This window comes from Athene cunicularia (assembly GCF_003259725.1).
Source record: "Athene cunicularia isolate RWA chromosome 3 unlocalized genomic scaffold, athCun1 chr3_part1, whole genome shotgun sequence".
Taxonomy (NCBI): domain Eukaryota; kingdom Metazoa; phylum Chordata; class Aves; order Strigiformes; family Strigidae; genus Athene; species Athene cunicularia.
The window spans coordinates 2,059,035-2,078,868 of NW_020799097.1; the positions used below are offsets into that span (position 1 = coordinate 2,059,035).

The following is a 19,834-nucleotide window of genomic DNA, read 5'->3' on the forward strand; positions in this document are numbered from 1 at the left end:
AGCTGTGAAACCACAGGTTGGGACAGAGCCATTATGAACAAAACACACCACAAGTCCTTAGAAAAAATAAAGAAAGAAGAAAGTTGTAATATATGGGGCAGGAATCAGTTTTGTTCAGTGCTTATGCAATACCCAGCGCTCAGAAATACTACTAAGGGGTCCATTACTTATGCTACTATACTGCAGTAATGAAGTAAATGGAAGGAAAATTTTAAAAAAATCATCAAAAGTGGATCACATGCGACTAACACAACAGCTTTTTCTGATAAAGGCAACTGCTGAGGGAACTGGGGCAGCCACCGTCTGTGCTTCATGAAGCACGACCAAGGTACCACATGGGAAATTACAAACTGTGGACTTCTACAGCAGTCCTGAGGTGGCGAAAGTGCTGGTTAAAGCAAGGATATTCCCAGACAACTACTGGGCTGCTGCTGCAATTCCTGAAGGGTCAGTCTTGAGCCTATTCCCATCCAATTTTTATTAATGACCTCAGTACAGAATGAAGAGTGTTCAGAAGGCAGCACTGAAGTTTGTAGAGGCACCCTTAATAGAAAGAAAGATCATTGAGGAAGAACTAGATGACCTCAAGAACTGGAGTAAGAAAAACAAGATGAAATTCAACAGCATGAAATGCAAGGCCAGGGACTGGGCTAATACTGAGAATTTCTGCTGTGAGCTGACAGCTGCTGGAAATGACAGAGGTGAAGGGTCCAGGTTTATTAGTCCGTCCCATGAGAACTGAGAGTCACAAATGTGACACGGCCATAAAAAAGCTAAATGTAACTCCAGAAAATATCAGTAATTCTAGCACAGATGAGCTCTTGCTATTATATTGGGCCCAGCAAGATCTCATCTGAACTACTTGTAAATTGTGGGTAATTTAAGTTCAAGTAAGATATTCTGAAAGGTAAATCAGGGCAGGAGAAGCTGTCTTGTAAGAGGAAACTAAATATCTTGGCTTGTTTAGCCAGGCAAAAAGCAAGCCAAAAGGAGAATTTGATTATTCTACACAAATACCACAGGGAAAATACCAACAAAAGGGAAAATCTATTTATGCTAAAACATGGTGTTAAGAATAAATATGTGCAGACCAGCCATGAATACGCCTGGGCTGGAAATGAGGATGATTCTAGCCATCAGAGACAGTGAGAGTTTGAACACCATTCTAGTGGGAACAGCAGGGGCAAAAGTCTTCACAATTTGAAGCTGGTGCCTTACATTTTTTTGAGGCACATTATAAGCACCCTTACTAACCGCAGCTGGGTTCTGGCCATGTAACCCATGAGGGCACTTTCATTTTTAGGTGGAAATGATTGCTCACAGTCTTGGAGCTTGCCAATGTGAAAAGATTCCCACGCAGATCCTAGCCCCTTAAAAGGATGCAATTCATATGCAACAGAAAAATATCCTATTTCAATTATTAGAGAAGCCCAAAGACTTTAAGATCTGCCTGCCTTCAGATGGAGTCCACCAGGCCCTAGCGATCACAGTTTCACAGAGGTTTTTACAACAATATCTGAACGGAGACCAACTTGCCTCATCCTCCATCCCTCCACTCACCTTGCTCCTCACACACATCAAATCCAGTTTCTGGATGCAGAAAAGCATCTTCCCAGCGTACCTTTAGTAGGAAAAGAGTGCCCAAGTATTCCACGTGTTTAAAAGCTGTGCAATTGCCCTTTCACAAGCAGGGATTATCCGTAAAGTAAGTTTTGTAAACAGAATTAAAACCATGTTCTTCCTGTCACTGTTATGTGGATGGAAATGTTAGGAAAGGAAGACAATTTACCTCACTTCTACCAGCCTGACTCTTCTTGTTCCCTCACTATTTAAGTACCAGCAGTTCTGTTGTCGAGTCACTTGAAACCAGACACAGAAATGCACAAGAGATTAAAGTGTGGGCAGAAGTCTCAAACAGCTTCAGCCTTGGCTTTATACCATCTGCTAAATCAGGCAGTGTCTGAGTGCAGGAAGTCTGCAAGCATCAGATCCTGCAGAGGAAACAAAAAGATAATGTGGTCAAACACATGCCCCGAAGGGGAAAGGTCTAAAGATTTAAATATGCCTGTGGAGTAAGCATTCATGACCAGCAAGCATATTAAAGAAGGCACAAGCATGCTGCAGGCCACTGTGCGGTAGAATGGAAATTGAGGATTCTTTCTAATGAGTCTTAAAGGAACAAGGGCATTTCCAACAGCGAGGAACAAACATCCTAGAACTAAGGGCATCCATATAATCATTAGTGGGTGATCTGAGTCATGTCTTGTTGGGGTTTCAGCCTCACATTTTACAGAATCCAAGTGTTTCAAATGGGATGATTAAATTTCTAAACTAACCCTAACGTAACAGATCTTTCAGTCTCTGTGGGTCTGCTACAATTCTCTCTGGAGCAGATTTTAAAGTCTCGTTAACTTCAGTGGATGAAGAATCATGCCATAAACATCTAAAATTTCTTATATTAGTGCTTGCAAATGCTTACATCTTAGCTTTACTTTTCCATAGAGCCAACATCTAGTGGAGAAAAGAAGCTGAAGGAGTAGTCCTGCAGTTTTGAGCAACAAAACAAACCTCTTTTTTTACATCTACACGTTCCATGTTCAACTAATGGACCAGGGCTCCAGATCAAGAGGATGAACCTTGCCCCCAAAGCCTGGAAATCAAGACAGAAAGGTATGTACTGACCAAACAACAGGAAATGATCCTGGATGGGATTATAAACAGTAGTCTCAGTACAAAAGCCAACCACTGGCTTTTTGCCAATCCTGTGCCAAGAGACAATTTTAAGGAGGTATTAAAAAAGTGTAATAAAGATTTATGGCTGTTTAATGAAGCTCTTCCCCAATATGCTGCACAGCCCGGGAGCAGGCAAGAAACAGTTGTTCGAGGAACTTACAAGAGGACAGTGGAAGCCAGAACCAGCAGAAGCAGAAATCAGCCTCAAACTTGAATGAAAAATGATGAGTAGGGGAATCAAGGATGTGAAATTATCTTCAAAGTAAAGGCAAGCAGCTTACAGATGCAAACAATGAGTCATTTTAAAGACATGAAAAGGGCATCAATCAAAATATTCAAAATATAGTAACCAGTTTATGGGTCAGAATGTCAAGTCAAAATATAATGTTGAAGCTGACTGGGAAAAAGAGAGGTAAGTGCCTGGCTAGAAAAGAGTGTTATCTTACAGCCAGCCATCAAAAATGAAGGAGAAACAAACCTAGATATTAATATGGGCAGACAAAGGCAGGCCAGGAGCAGAAAAGCAGATCCAAATTTCATCAATCTGAACTGGACAATCTTTGGATGACATTAACCAGAGAAAAGGTGCAGGGGAAAAAAAAAAAAAAAGGTGAAGGAAAGAAGGGACAACACAGTCAAAGCCCACACAAGAGGAGAGAAGGGAGGGGAATGAATTCTCTACAGAAGCAATGGGAGGCTGAAAGGCCAGGAGAGAAGAGATACCAGAGTGAGGTGGGAGACATTTTCAAGAAGAAAAGAACGGCTGATTGCATTGAACACTAGTGATGTAAATCAGGAAGGCAGCAGACTACAGTGGTTCTGGCTTTGTCTATGAAAAGGCTGGTAAAAGCTGAAACAGAAGTAATTTTGGTGGAATGTCAACAGGTGAAGTCAAACTCGGATAGGGCCTGTGCTAGAACGAGGGAAGGACTCCAGGCAACTTTACAGACAGTGGTTTCAGTGAGCTTGGAGCTGAAGGGAGGAATGACAGTAGCAGAAGCAAGCAGACAGGTTATATTTCATTTACTTGATGGTAAGGGAGACTATGGCATCTCATACAAGGGGGAATAGTCAGGCGAAAAGGAATGGAGAGGTCAGGAGACTGGATAATGTGGGTTCACCAAAATAAGTCAAGGGTTAGGAGAAAGAAATCAAACTGAAACATGGAAGGAAGTTGGAGAGGTAAGATGAAAGCCATGGTTTGCCCCCCTTTTCTTTCAAAAAGAATTGGCAAGATCCTATGTGGAAAGAGAAGTCGAGACAGGAGAAGGGAAGGATGAACTGAAAGCTACAGAATTATAATAGGCTGTCACATGGCTTTTTTCCTAGTTCTCATCTGCAGTTAAAGAATCATAGAATGGGTTGGGTTGGAAGTGACCTTAAAGATCATCTAGTTCCAACCCCCTGGCACAGGCAGGGCCACCTTCCCCCAGCCCAGGTTGCTCAAAGCCCCGTCCAACCTGGCCTTGAACCCTTCCAGGGAGGGGACATCCTTACAGTTCCTTGTCATTTTATTCCATGTCAGGCTCTGCATTGCACATTCACACTCTCCTATACTGGCCTGCGTCCCGAAGAACTTGCAAATGGAGTATTTTAAAAACACAGAGCCCTCACTGAAGTCAGTCTGCTGCTGAAGTCAAGTGATCCGCACCATTGTTCAGCTGTAATTAAACTGCAGGCACATTATTTGCTCAAACACTACTGTTTAATTTATCTGTTTGCTCCAGAAGGTGTTTTCCATTTTCCCATCGTTCTCCTGTGAATAGACAATGCCTAACCAATTTCCAGGAAGCAGTCTTTTTTTTTATTTATTATTTTTTAAAGTGAAAGGCAGATGCTGAGAAGAACAAATTAGTTAAAGGGTAAAGGTTTCCACAATACCTCTGAGAGCCATTCCAGCCTGGTGCCTTGGGACTGTTAAAACCTCTCTCTAAACAAAGGCTGCTCTGAGTGTAAATCTCATTAACATACAACAGTCCTGCTTGACCTGACTTTGCTCTTCCATGAAGTGATTGAAATGTAGACAAACTCCAGCAGCATAAGTAAATTTACATTTGTCTGACAGAATCTGAACCACTGAAACAGTTTTGGAAAGGAAATTTCACACTACCATACCGGCAGCCTGTATTGACTGAAACCACGCTGAGCCAACTGTTTGGTTTGCAAAAGCTTTAAGAATCCAGACAGAAGTTTGAGCGCATGTCCACTCTGAGAAAGGGCTGTGGATGTTAGGAGAGGGCCCTCATCAGGACTTCATTGAAGCAGACATTCTTTTATGAGACTTTTAGCTGTACTTAAGACACGAGCCCTAGCCCTGGAGCAGATCTAGCAATTACTTTTTTTTTCCAGGGTGGATTTCATCATTCCATTTTTGGCTAACATGGTTTTGACAAACAACAAGCCTTTGCAAGGTTTGCTAAGAGCTATAAAATACATTTTCCAATCGCCACTTGAGCCTTCAGAGCTAGTGGCAGTCTATATGAAACAAATGCCTTTTCCTTGCAATATACAATTCCTATATATTCAAGCACCATTAAAGAGACTTCCTGGATGAAACTACTGAAAAGGGGACATTAAGCAGCAAATCCTCCTCACCAGGGAGCCTCATCTATCATATCGGCAATCCTGTCTGGCATAATCCAGCCAGTAGAAGGGAAAGTTACAGCCATTTTTTGCCACTACTGTGTAAACCCTGGGTGAAACCAACATCTGCATTGGCCTCTCAAAACCAACATCCCAACAACCTCTCTGCACAACAGGACAGAGAGACAGGGCTCTTCTGCTGGGAGAGGGAATGAGGCAAGCCCTGCAGATGGCACATAAGAATTGTTAGGGAGGTAAGGTGCTCATTTGGAGGGTTAGCATCAAAGGAAACACAGGCCCCAGAAAAAGATAGCATTTTCCTCCTTCTTCCATTTATTTGAAAACCAAACCATGATTCTTGGGGATTGCCTGTTGTGACTGGTTATACAGAGTAGGAGAGATCACTCAGTTACACTTCTCAGCAGCTATCAGCCACGCTGCAAAGACTCAAAGACCAAAGGAAGAGAGTGGAAGACAACTCACAGTCCCTCCCATGCCTTACCACCACCCTGCAGGTCAAGTTGGAAGCAAAAACTAGCCTCACACAGTGATGTGATGAAGGCATGCTGAAATAGAGATTGTCCTGGAGAGACAGTCTGTGATCACTACAAAGTTGGCATTGCTATTTCTCTAGCAAGCTCCCTTAAAAAGAATGAGCAAAGTCTCTTTTTGAAAATGATTTGCACATCTCAGTGCTGGGGAATGTCATCCTATTAACAGCCCTAAATCACAGCCTTGCTCTGGGAGGCAAGCACACAACCACTAATGGGTCTAACTGTCAAAGAACCCCCTGAGGCAGGCAAACACTATGTCCCTGACACCAATGAGAAAGGACAACAGCTTTCCTGAAAGTCTCAGAGATGATCTGGTCTACCTAATTTTTGTATTGTATTAAAAAGTCTTTTCAAAAGCATCATTACATACCAAGTAGCTTTTTGCAACAAGTTGGTAAGTGCAGCTTTGGAACCCCGGAGAATATCTGAACATGGAAAATCACATAAAATGTTTCTACTCCTTACGCACAAATAGCCTTCAAATTAGGACTCCTGTGTGAATATAATTTGATGTTACTTGTTGGAGGGGAAAAAAAGGGCCATTTCTGTCAAAACTCCTGTCTGTGCAGCTTTCTGCTCCAAGTTAAAGTGGATGTGGTCGAAACCAGCTCTCATTTTCTATGTGCTTCTTTGATACCCAGGCTGGTGAGTACCACATTATCTCCAGTGCATCCTCCCTCCAACATCCCAGCAGTTTTGGCAAGCATTCTTGTTTCTGTGTAGTGTTTTTACCTGAAGTTACAGGAAGAATCCATTCACTTCAGTGACAAACAGCACCTCAAAACCACTAGAGATCTGGGTTTGAGAAACAGAGAGCATTTTCACATTAGGGGTTGCCAGTGAGACCGAATCCAGGCGGTCTCTTGAGCCTCAAGCGTAAGGGATCTTGCTGCCAACGGCCAAGCTAACAAGAGAAACACTGACTTGTTTTATGATGCAGTCTAGTCCCATGAGCATGGCACTGCCTTCAGACTCTAAACTATTCCAGGGAGCTCTGCAGTCCTCAGTGTCCTTTCCAATGTGAACTGCATTTTGTGTTTTAGACTTGTGCTGATCGTACAGGAAGACTCCAACAGAGCAAGAAACTGAACCTGTGACTCTCGTGGACCAGCCTAGCTCTTAGACAACCCTCCCCCTTGAGAGAAACTTCAGAATGTATGTGGGTTGGTGAATATTCATCTGTAGCGTCTGTGCTAATTTGCATTCTGTGTACAGGGAAAGCTGGTATCCACCCTCCTCACAGGGCTGACACAAGGGAGAGGCTCACACACAAAGGCTCATTTACACCCTCACAGTTTAGGGGAAAATCCAAAGCTTCAGTAGAATCTAAATAACAGGTAAGCCGCGTGCTGGCTCTCTGCACTCAGAATATAAGATTTGTTTTGGTCATGCTGGTGAACGGAAGCCAAGTTTTACTAGTCTTAGGTTTAACAGGATCCAATAAATATGCAAATTTCCAAACCAACGAAATATACATGCCATGATGGAGTTGCATCCAAGTATATTTCCAAATTAAAAAATCCCTCCTTGTCTCTGGCAGTCCTCTAACCAGTGGGCTGCGCAGGCTCCTAACAGAACTGATGCACAAAGGAGACATACATGAAATGGTAGGAAGGGGTGTTGTGGACTGGCTGAGGGATTTTGTTACACAGGTACCAGTTCTGTACTTTAACAAAGGCCACTTCCTCCCTCTACTCTCTGATGAAAAGTAGACTCCAGAGTTTCCAAAGGGCAGTAACGCCTGCTTGTAAAAAGACACTGTCACCTTTGATCTAAGGACACATTTGTGCTGATTGGATTGTCAAAGAGGTATTTTAAGATCACGTCTGTTAAAATATGGGTCACCCTTTGTATTATGGGCAATTTGTATTTGACTTATGGGGTTACTAAATTATTAATAGGTGTGGCGGGCATAAGTAGTCCACATTACAGATGGCTACAAGCAACCCATTAACCTGTTGGACTTCAGCGGTCTGGAGGAATTAACCGTTTATTGAAACTGCTGTTATACAAATTAGCCATTTCACTACTATGCCTTTAACATATGAAAGAATACTGTTCCTCCAGGGAAAAGGTATTTCTCATGGCAGGTACAGCTGGAGAAGGAGAAAGAAAACTCTTGGCCCCTAACTCCCCGATTCTTTGGATTCTCTCTGTGGCCCTGGGCCACCAATTCAAACCGCAGTGCCTCAACTTACTCATATTTAAACTGGAGATGACTGGCTTGCCTCACAGGTGGTTAGCATTTGATCTGTATTTTGAGACACAATGAATCCTTGCAAAGGACAATTAATCTGGGCATATTCTTTGCTTGCCCACCATGTCTTTTAAATTCTCATTAGTTTACACAGTGAAATTCTCTCTCAGAAATGCTTCTTAGCCCTCCGTTTGATACAAATTGCTTGACATGATCATGGTCAACAGGAAGTGACAGCCACGAGTCATCTTCAGTCAAAGGGGCTACTGAAGCAGTAGCTTGAATTCGGCTGTATGAGCAAGAAACCACCATCTTTTTCCCCATTTTTGTTACTCACTTCTGGCATGATTTCGATCTTCTCATAGCGTCGCTTGTACGGCAGAGTGAGCACCTCTGCTCTGCGGTAGGACATCGGGGGGGGCTGGCAGTCTACCATCAGGTCTGTGCGATGAGACTGGGTGGGTGGTGGCTGAGTGTACTGCTCCGGGCAAACTACGTGGAGAGGCTGGAAAAGAAGATTGTGGTGACTTAAAAAAAGGTTTGGTTGATTCTGTGCGCTGTCCTACAACGGTAATCATTGCCATAAGGAGGTTTGCAGATTGTTGTTAGCAAGCTAATTTATTTGTATGAAAACAACGCCCAAAAGATGCAATCCGGAAGATCGAGTCAGTGTTGGAACAAACTGTTCGAGGATCAGGCAGTCTTTGCTTTGTATACAACAGTGTCCAGAGTAACAAGGCCTAAATTTGTGTCTTTAATCACCACTTCAATATCAGCAGTCATGTTAGCTGCCAGAAGGAAAAAAAAAAAAAAAAGAACATTGAGTAGTTTTTTCTTCCAAATCTGTGTCATCTAAATTGTCTAAATTGGAAGCAAATGGCAGTAGTGGCGGAGACCATTTAAAAATGGCATGGAGGGAGGCAGATGCATCAATATGCAAGGCTGCAAAAACTTCAGCATAATAAGCAACTCTGAGTTTTCCTGACCTGTCAGTGATATATTAACAGGCTGGTTGCCACAAGGAACACTGCAGGATTTAAGGAAGCCAGAGGACAAGACAGTGTTTCTGCAAGCTGTTTTGGAAACAACATTGTACTTCAGTAGTAACATGGAAGAAAATGCTTGTCTGAAAAACAGGCAGTAGCAATTGCTATCAGTTGTGTGATGACAAGACAGGTCACAGAACAATGAGATAAAATGATCCAGACATTGTTAAGAGGTTTGGAAGAATATGTACTTTTGCGTTCAACAAGTTGAAGATAGAACAAAGGGAAAAGCTCAGCCAGGAACAAAACTGGGTAGTATTTTAATTATGTCATGAGTCAGAAAACAAATTTCAGTAGAAACAAATTGGATGGACAGGGAGAGGAAGCTAAAAGCCCAGAAGAGTTAAGAGGGGAGAGCAGAGACTACATGAACGCTCTGGCCTTCTTCCTAGAGAGGTTTGGATTCTGCAAACAGAATATGGACAGCAGTGGATTTAGAAGAAGTATAAGAGTGAAACTCCAGAACAGCAGTGCCAGGACCAAAACAAGTATCAACTGCAGGATGAAGAGCAGAGTAGATGCTTAAAGCTGAGGCCACTGAGGATACTCAGCACTTGGTACCCTTCACGTTAAGACTGTATTAGATACAGCCAGGCTTATTCATACAAACAAGAAAAAGAATAAGGGAAAAGGTTATTATGACTATACATACCTAAAAAGGAGGAAAGAAATGCACACACCATTTGCTCTGTATTCTAAGCTTTCAGGGATCTTCCAGCCACTCCGTGCAGAGATTGGCAGTCATGCCATATTCATTTTGGAGTAGGATGATCAAGGAGAGCTCAATGCTGTGTGCTCTCTTGTGGAAAAAAGGGATCTGAGTGTTGTCTTGGTTTTGCTATTGGTTAATGTAACAGTTGTTCACAGATGACCTATTTATTTCACGTGTGTGAAGAAACATCAGAAAAGGCAACAGAAAATTTATTACCTGCACTTCTTTGAGCAATTTAGACACCTGAATAAAATTCAGTCTTGTGTCAATGGGACAGTAAACACATTTCATTGCCAAAGGTTGATAAGGAGCCAGGGCATCCAGATAAGAGAAATCAGGTTCTGAAAAGAGAAATGTTGAAAACACTGAATGCCTATTAAGAACAAAGATGGTCCAATTCCTCTGATTCCACATTCCAGTCTAGACAAGCTGTTGTTCAGCAGTGTTAATTCTGTATAGGTTTCTCTTCTTCCTTCCCACACCCGTTATTTTCAGTTAATTTGATGAAAATTATGCCCACAATTAGTCTTACTTTAATCAAGCAACACAGCAATACTATTTCATTTGAACACACTATTGCATGATTTTTATAACAAATTTAATCAAGACAAAACCATCATCTCTTATTTTTAATCAGATCCTGTAAAAGAAGGCAAGAGGTATACATTTTTGGTATCATAAGGTAACCCAAATGTCAGCTTGTTTTTCCACTATGGCAAAAATGCAGCATAAAGATTGTATCTTGATAAACGTGTACCAATGTCCTTGCCTGCAGACACATTACCTCCCAACTCTTTTTTTTTTTTCCTTACAGTATATATATATATTTTAAAAATCTAAGTGCCAGGTTTAGACTGATGGAAATCAAAGGTCCAAATTTTAACATAACCCAAGAGGACCTGTCAGGCCCTCCTGTTGAAGGGACAGGCTTTGTACCGTTATTCCAGCAGAGCAGTTCTAGTTCAGGCCAGTATGAACTGAAGGTTGCTTGAAGTAGGGGCAATCCAGGACAGATGGGTTGTGATAACTTTATTAGGTGGTATCTTTATTAGACCTAGCAAGTCTCAACTTCCCTTTGTACTCTTATTATTGACTTTAAAAAATCAGATTAGAGGTTTGCCAGGAAAAGTCATGCACTGAATGGGCTTTTACTCACACAGAGAGTAATACAACATTGAGAATACTACAGAAAAATACTATTTTTTTGGTGAATGAAAAACGTAGCTCTCATAGGTGACACAGTGTAGGATACATGTAGCCATTTGATTCTGGGGGCCACCAACTAATGATGTGGGAAAGCTGATGCCATCACTATCTACCTGATAACTGTGGGATAGATCACATAAAGGGAATGATAAAAAGGAAAAATTGGTATTAGTTTGGTAAGTAGAGAATGAGAAAAAGAGAAGGGGATGCATGAAAGATTTCTCTGTTAGACTGTTCTGAACCACAGGGACTCAAAGGACAACCTGCAGAGTGAAGCACAGTTGTGAACCACCGAGCCTTGCTAGAAAACAGTATGAGGTGTTTCTCTGGTATCACAGAATCACAGAATCATCTAGGTTGGAAAGGACCCTGGAGACCATCCAGTCCAACCGTTCGCCCAGCACAGTTCCCCCCTACAGCAGATCCTTAAGCTCTAAATCCACCCAACTCCTGAACCCCTCCAGGGATGGGGACTCCACCACCTCCCTGGGCAGCCCATTCCAACACCTAACAACCTGTTCTGTAAAGAAATGCTTCCTAATATCCAGTCTGAACTTTCCCTGGTGCAACTTGAGGCCATTCCCTCTTGTCCTGTCACTTTCTACTGGGCTGAAGAGGCTCGAACCCAGCTCTCTGCCCCCTCCTGGCAGGGAGTCGCAGAGGGCCAGGAGGTCTCCCCTCAGCCTCCTCTGCTCCAGACTGAACCCCCCCAGTTCCCCCAGCCGCTCCCCAGCAGACCTGTGCTCCAGACCCTGCCCCAGCTCCGTTGCCCTTCTCTGGCCACGCTCGAGTCATTCAATGGCCTTTTTGGGGTGAGGGGCCCAAAACTGAACCCAGGAATCGAGGGGCGGCCTCCCCAGTGCCGAGCCCAGGGCTCAGATCCCTTCCCTGTCCCTGCTGGCCACACTAATCCTGACACAAGCCAGGATGCCATTGGCCTTCTTGGCTGCCTGAGCACACTGCTGGCTCATACTCAGCTGGCTGTCAATCCCCCCCAGGTCCCTCTCTGACTGGCAGCTCTCCAGCCACTCCTCCCCAAGCCTGTAGCGCTGCCAGGGGTTGTTGTGGCCCAACATCTGCCCAGGCTGTGTAAAAGGATGAACTTAAAGGAAATGTAAACACAGAGTCTTGAGGCCAGATGTAGACACCCATCTTCTATGCTCTTACATCACCCTGAGGAGAGCACTGGCTGGATTTCTTATGTAGACAGCAAGAAAAAATGTCCTTAAACTTTACCACAGGAAGTTCAGCACCCACCATGGCATCCGACATTCGATATTGAGCCTCATTCTACTAATAAAGACAAGTTAATTGTTAGCCTAAAAATCTGCTGCTGGCTACGTATCAGTGATCATGATGTGGTTATATTTACCCTGTGAGAACAGAATATAGCCATCAGCCAATGATACATACGCTGGAACTGTCAAAGGGATAATTTTCCCAAGTTTAAAGCAATTGTTAGAATAACTGCCTGGGAACATCAAAGTGAGAAATATTAACAAAAAATTATAGTTGTACAAGAACATCTTACGAGATGCCCAAAAAGCCATGAATCTACAAACACGAGATAAAAATTATACTGGGCAAAAAGCCACGCTAGTTAAAAGCAGATGTGTTAGTGGCAATGAAACAAAGCCTAAAAATATCGATGTAAAAAATGGGAGTTAATGGCAATTAAATTTGATAGCAATGAATAGAAGTTTAAAAATAAGAATACTGAGAAGGTAGCTAGTTGAAGAATGAACAGTGGGTCAATTAGGGTTAAATCAGAAGACATTTTAAAGCTCACTAGTCAGGCACAGGTCCTCTGATAGAGATGTACAATGAAATTTCAAATAGTAAGCTTAAAAGGTTATCAGAAGAGAGCTCCTCCATCCCATCTGGTGGTGTGGATGCCTTGGAGATTTGACTGCTTGTATCTGAGAATGCCATGAGGCAGCACCTCTTCAGACTACGTATTTTTGAATCGGTAGGCTCAGGTCACATACAGACGTGGATTTTCTGAACTCAGAATCCAAAATGGCATCCAGTCCAAAGCCTCTCTGAACAACAAATTAAGAATGTAAGAGCCTTGGAAAAGTGAGAAATTTTAATGAAGGAATTCCAGCATAGGGCTTTGAAGATTTAGAACATGTGGAAAATGTAACTTGAGCTAGTCTCACAGTGAACTCGTGTCATACAGGAATATCTGTTTTGAAACTACCAAAAACCCAGAAGCCACCTGTCTGACAGAAGACAGTGCTTGTCAAGGACACATATTGACTTTTTCTGACAGAATTACAGGTCTTTAGCTTTTCCCCCAAGACATCTGATTTACTACTTTGTGATACTGAGTTATAAAATCTTCCACTGTACAGCACTAATGTGGCATGCATGAGCTGTTTTTAAGATCTCCCAGGGAGTTAGTTTTTAAAGCATTGTTGTTATCGGAGAGAGAGGGAGCAAGAAACAGACTCCTTTCTACTGTGTTTCCTTCTAGAATTTTTTTGTGGCTTAGTGGTATTCAATATTTGTCATCAATAATCTATTCAACACAGCTTCAGCGGCAGCATTTGCAGATGACACAAGCAAGCAGAGCAGCACTACCGCTCACTCACAGCTGGTGTCCTGCCTATCGGCTGCATCTGCTGTTTTAGCCTATATTCTCTCTCGAGTTGTTTTTTACATTACAGATTGGAAAGGTGGAGACTACCTAGCTCCTGTGGACTGAACGAGTAGTGTCATCATTAACAATGCTGCACGGCTTGTAGTTTAAAGGTCCTAATTACTAGAAACTAGGAGTCTTTCACAGGCAAAGCTAGAACATCATCTGCTATCACATACTGCTTCAATGGACCAAATTCCTTCCGTAACTACAGGGGATTTTATCTTAAAACAGGAGAAGCTAAATAATGAAATAATAAAAATCCTAGGCATCAATGGAGGTGCTTCAGATTTCCACTGGAGCTACTAAGAACAGAAGAATTTAATCTGCTAGGAATTCCTGTAGACAAAGATGTCTTTGTTCCCAGCCGAGACAGTTGTACGGATGTAGGAACACCCTGCTGGGGGCATATGCCTACAGACACAGACAGAGCCCAAAAGCCACAGAGAGATGAATTTAGGAAACAAACGACCACAAGCACGTGGAATCACTGTGCACTCCAAGGTCATCATAATAACCAACGCAGATCTCCACTGGAGTTTTATTTGAAGTATAAACCGGGAATGAATCTCAAAGACTGTGACCTAATGCATCCACAGGTTGTTACGAACTGCCATTCAGATGCCTTAACAACTTGCCAGGGTCACACTCTCATAGAAGTCTGTTCTATTTCCTCATTTCCCAGAAGGATTACATTTTAAGACAGAAAGGTCAATTACCTCTCCCTACAAGAAGGCACAGAATAAGAGTTCTTGCCATTAAAAGCCAGTTTCTGACACCCTCACTGGTGGTTGGTAGCACATTCAGAACATGATTAATGCCACCCATTTCCTAGGGGTTCATGAAATACACAACCCAGCAAAGGGTGTACACGCTCTGGTTTTAATTAAAGGCCCAACTGGAGTAGAATTCACTATTTCCAAGACAATGCATATCTATATTGCAATTTTACCAATTACTTTAATTAGGGCATATCTTCTGAAACTACCTCAAAGGTCAGGAGTGATAAGTACCGTAACAGCTATGACGTTAGTGCTGTGCTACCATGAACCATTTCCCAGCACAAACACAGTCTAGATTTAAGTGTCTTATCTGCTCAGCAGGAACCCCCTTGTATCTTCCCTCCCCTTGCAGTAGGGCTAATCACACACCTCTTTAAATCTTTCCAAATTGGTTTAATAGCATCATGATACTGTGACACTTTTTGGTACCAACATTGTGAAAGAATCAAAGGGATGTGCTCATCACTAGCCTCAAGTCTACAGTTAAAAAAACAAAGGAGGAAGGAAATAACCCTATTCCAATCCTCTTTGCTTTACAAGGTTATGTGCTTTCCAACAATCCTATTCATTAAAAAGAAGAGGAAAATGAGCTTAACAGTGGGACTCCATCATGCCCGTGCTGTGGGAGTAGGTTTGATCACTTACTGGTCTCCTTCCCATTTCTAATTACTTTGTCCTAGTCCAAAATCCACACCTTTTTCATCTGGCTGAGTTACATGTAACACATCTCCCAATTATATCGGAGCTTGTTATACATAAAATCAATAGCAATGGCCTAAAGGCTTATTTCCCTCCCCAGATCTGAAGAACACCCACAGCAGGGTTCTGTTTGGGTGACACATCAGGTATAAAGAAGAGGCACCTGGACAGAAGGAGAGTTTGAGGAAAGGCCTTGAAGTATTTTTAAAGCAGATCAGACTCTGGAAGATACCCCCTTTGCTAGATTTCACAAAAGCTTCATATTCTCTCTTAAATACTTTGTCTTGCTGTTAACGATTGGCAGGGTCCCAGGATGGAGCTGCCCTGTGGATCTCAGACCACAGCTCATTCTGAGGTGGATAGGCTTTGATTCATTAAATCCATTAAAAGTAGGGTCAGCACTAGTAGCAGACTGGGAAAAGTGGAGGAACTTAAAAGACCTGTTGTGTCTCTGGCAGCCTGAGTCATTGAGAAAGGAAACAGCTCCCCAGGGTATTAGCTAGAGCTGTACCTTCAGCTTCAGATACAAACGTGTCTGTCAGCCAAAAAAGCATGTGGAAATAAAGCTCAGCCACAAGACAGCAACGGCACAGATCACTACCGCCAGGTCTGTATGGGGTGCACGCTTCTCAAACAGCAGAGATGACAGAAACATCTTTAGAATCACTGTCTGGTTGCCTGAGGTTTTGATGAAAGAGCAGGAGAAGGGATGAGGAAAGGTTTGTGATTCCAATGGAATATGGAGAAGTGTTTCTCCTTTCTCCCCAGCATCAATTAGGTCTTGACTGAGTTTAACGTGCAGCCAGCTGCTTTTAATCCAAAAATTAATTTCCTGTAGATATTTTACTGCTGGGCATAACAAAGATTTTGCTTAGAAATGGCAGGAATGGACTCTGCACAGCAAAGGTTGGCCCTGCAGGGCTAAAATGAATTAAATGGCACAATAATTACATTTGTTCCTACAGTCAATCCTGGGGTCCTAATTTAGATGAGCTCCTACTGAAGTCAAAAACGTCTGCCCCAGAACAAATGAGTAAAGCCCCTAGGATGTGGCTACTCTTAACCTGAGTGTACAACCTATTGTTAATTTGATAACGATATCTGTGTTTAACTTACCTGTGAATATAACAGTGTTCAAGCTAGATTTTCCCCATAGCTCCATGAAATGAACCACATCCCCAAATCTAAGAGAGGGATGTCCAGTGAACACAACACATGGCTGCTTGAAGTCATTGCTGAAGTCTCCATGGATGCTGGGATAGTGTTTCAATTTGTTTGTCTGAATGAGCTGAAATAAAACCAAAAAATCCAGACATTACAAACTTTTCATGCCTCTGTGCTCTGTAGTTCAATGTGTTTATTTACGTAAGATTATAAATATTCTACGGTTTATTTCTAATTCATCACAGAGTCCCTTCCTGCATATGCCCTATATTTTCCAGCAGATTTAGGAATGACTGTCCTAAATGTTACGAAAAGGAAGCTGGAGTATGGGGCCAGGTGCCTTCCAAGTTCTTGCTTTCATTTCCTTGGTACCAGCAGTATGGTAACCAAGAGAAAACTTTGCAAACACTCCCTACTTAGAGGTTCCTGGAGGGAACAGAGTGCTCAGCTGCCAAATTCAAAATAAGCTACTTTTTCCTATTTGCCATGTCTACAAAGAGCTCTGGGCACTGATGTTTAACCCGTTTTTCCTGCATCACAGTAGTACCAGGCAATTTTGCTTTCAGCAGTATGTTGCTGTGAGTTTCATTGGTACAACGGGTTCACACAAAGTCCTCTGAAAAACATTGGAAAGAACAGACTGACTCGCCCTTCCTTAACTAACACTCAAACTAGTGGTAACAATGAACTAAAAGCAACAAGAAATACTTGTCACTAAAGCTGACAAATAGAGTGTAATCAACTATGCACGTGGAACAGATTTCTTTACTAGGATGGGTAAGTTTATTTATCAAGGGACTTTTTGAAGAATTTTGCTTTATTTCTCCTGCTCCTGTTTTCTACCTGCAAAGCAAGGTCCAACTTAAAAAGCAATTTAATAGACTAGTCTGCTAAGCACTTCCATGCAATACTTTGCAAGTAGTTTTTTGGCAGGTATACGCTTCCATCCCCAGCCTGAAAATAACTGTACATACAGTTTTCTTAAAAAGTATGCAATTTAGCATAATGAAATCACACACTGAATAACTAAGAACGCACATGGAAATAAAAAGCGTGAAAGAGGGGAATGCTACTTCCTTCATCAGTTCTAAAGGAGGTGGGACTGTTCGTCAAAGATCTCTCCATACTTTGCTGTCTCCTGCCAGGCATTGCAACATTGCTCAAAATATAGAATTCCCATTTGCAGGGTTCAGCAACATGTTTCTGCACCTGCTGTGCCGTGGAAGCCTGGACAACACGACTAATTAGCAAACAGCATGCTCTTCACTACATGTCACAACATGATGTGTGCATCATGCCTTTCTAGCAGGAAACCCTGCCACTGAGAACGTTCCTCTTCATTGTAACATACTGGATTTTCAAAAGAGGAACTAGGAAAGAAAATTATAGTAAGCAACTCTTCTGGTCTCTCAAGCCTGTAATTCATCTTTCCAGATTCTCTTCTGTTACTTTTTATCGTTGTAGATCTAACTCAAGATAGCGTGCCTACATGGAAATGAACAGAACACTGAGAATTATGATGCCTCCTCAAGCCTCCTAGCAACTTATGCACTACAAAGCACTTCAGAACTTAAGGTTATTACACAATTAGGTTCTTAATTGAATTTAGCATCACTGAACACAAGTATCAACCCTACTCAACTTCTAGCTGTCACCACCTAATGATAGGTTTTGGTGCTAGAACAGACAATGTACAAACTTACTCTCAATACACTTTCAATAACAGAAAGTTGGCTGCACGTTGGTGCCAGTATTTTTATCTTTCTCCTTTGCTTCCTTGAGTTTGGCCTCCTTCAAGTTCCTAACAGTAAATATGTTGCTGGGATTTTGTGTTTAACTTCCCACACGTCCTGATGGTAACTGCTGTGCAATAGCTAGATGGCGGGGATGGGATTGGTATCATTCCTTCCAGGGTTTGACGTAAAATGGAAGCTGCAGGTGGACACAGCCCATTATTTCCATGTGGATCCTTGGATCCTGGAGGAAGTAGCTAGGGGACTACACTTTCTGCAGCTTATTAGTAACAGCAAATTCCTATTTAATCTTCAAGTGAGAAATTAGGAAAAAACATCCAATAACTGCTCTGGCAGTTAATATGCACTGAATCTTGAAAACATTTCTGCAATTAAGACTGGTAAAGACTTCTGATTAACACATCTGGAGTGCAATATTTAGAATCTAAACTTAGCTTCAGTAATAAAAACTGCAGTTTAGCAGACAATGGGCAAAACAAATCTGATGCCATAAAACTCTGGCATTTAAAAGAATGGGTAGGAAATGGCCCCACAAAACTTTTCCGTTTTTTTGTGAGAGAAGCCAAAAGCCTGAAAACGGAAGTTGCAAAAGCAGTTTCAATTGGGTAAACTGGAAGATGGGGACAATTTCTGCTTCAGAGATGAAATGGGATATGTGAAATTCCAGGGCAAAACTTCCTCAGGGACCAGCAGATAGGTATGTGAAAGACATTTCTACAGCAAGCATTTATGTAGCACACTTCTGAAACCCACAAACTGTTCTTTCAGCATCCCGTTTCACCGGTTCTTTAGGATTATATACATTTGTATGCTGCATTCAAATCTTTGCTAAGATGTGAGAGCAGCACTCTGTACAAAAGCATTCTCAACAGCCTATTTCACTGCTATACCTATACAAATGTTCATTGTTTACAAACATAAAAGCTGTATTCTCTGCAGAGCATTACGGAAGCTTCAAATCCCTTCCTATTACTTTGTAGAGACACAGAAGCCCTAATCCAGTTTGCAGGACCTTGGATTCTGTCTGTGTCACTCTTTTTTATTATTATTATTTTATTTCCAGCAGCAAAACATCTAGCACAACACCGGGGTGCACTGCTTCTAACTGAAGTTCCAACTCAGGAGGGAAAAGGGACACATATTGAATCCTCAGCACCATGTCCTGAGATGCGGTGATATTTTTTTTCGTCTTTTTATCTTGCAAGATCTTTTCTGATAAGCCTACTGAAGCTCCATACCTTGGCTCATAATCTCTGATTCTCAAAGCTGGACACAGGAGGTGTGAAAGGTTATAAAAAGAAGTTTAGAGGCATTCTACTCACTCCAGTGACAAAGCAGCTGGTACACTTTAGTGTCTAGAGCAAAGTCTTTTCTAATTACCTAATGAAAAATATATGGAGCTGAACTTGCAAAACAGGTCCAAGAAAATTTCACAAATCATTAAGGGGACTAAATTTATAATGATTTCATAGAATGATAGAATCATAGAATGGTTTGAGTTGGAGGAGACCTTAAAGATCATCTAGGACACCTTCCACTAGCCCAGGTTGCCCAAAGCCCCATCCAACCTGGCCTTGAACCCTTCCAGGGAGGGGGCAGCCACAGCTTCTCTGGGCAGCCTGTGCCAGGGCCTCACCCCCCGCACAGGGAACAATTTCTGCCTTAGATCTCATCTAAATCTCCTCTCTTTCAGTTTACCCTCCTGATCCAGTGTCTCTCCTCCCTTTCCTGCAGCCCCTTTCAGCCCTGGGAGGCCGCTC

General features: G+C 42.2%; 1 protein-coding gene across 1 annotated transcript in view; it reads right to left on the bottom strand.

The window, feature by feature from the left end:
- Nucleotides 1-8,317: 8,317 nt before the first annotated feature.
- INTS9 (integrator complex subunit 9) overlaps nt 8,318-19,834 on the bottom strand; it is a 57,628-nt gene continuing 46,111 nt past the window's right edge. The window contains exons 12-14 of the mRNA XM_026846376.1: nt 16,273-16,444; nt 10,042-10,166; nt 8,318-8,572 (exon numbers count right to left, since the gene is read on the bottom strand). Coding sequence (XP_026702177.1) covers nt 8,318-8,572; nt 10,042-10,166; nt 16,273-16,444 — 552 coding nt within the window. The remainder of the gene's footprint in view (nt 8,573-10,041; nt 10,167-16,272; nt 16,445-19,834) is intronic.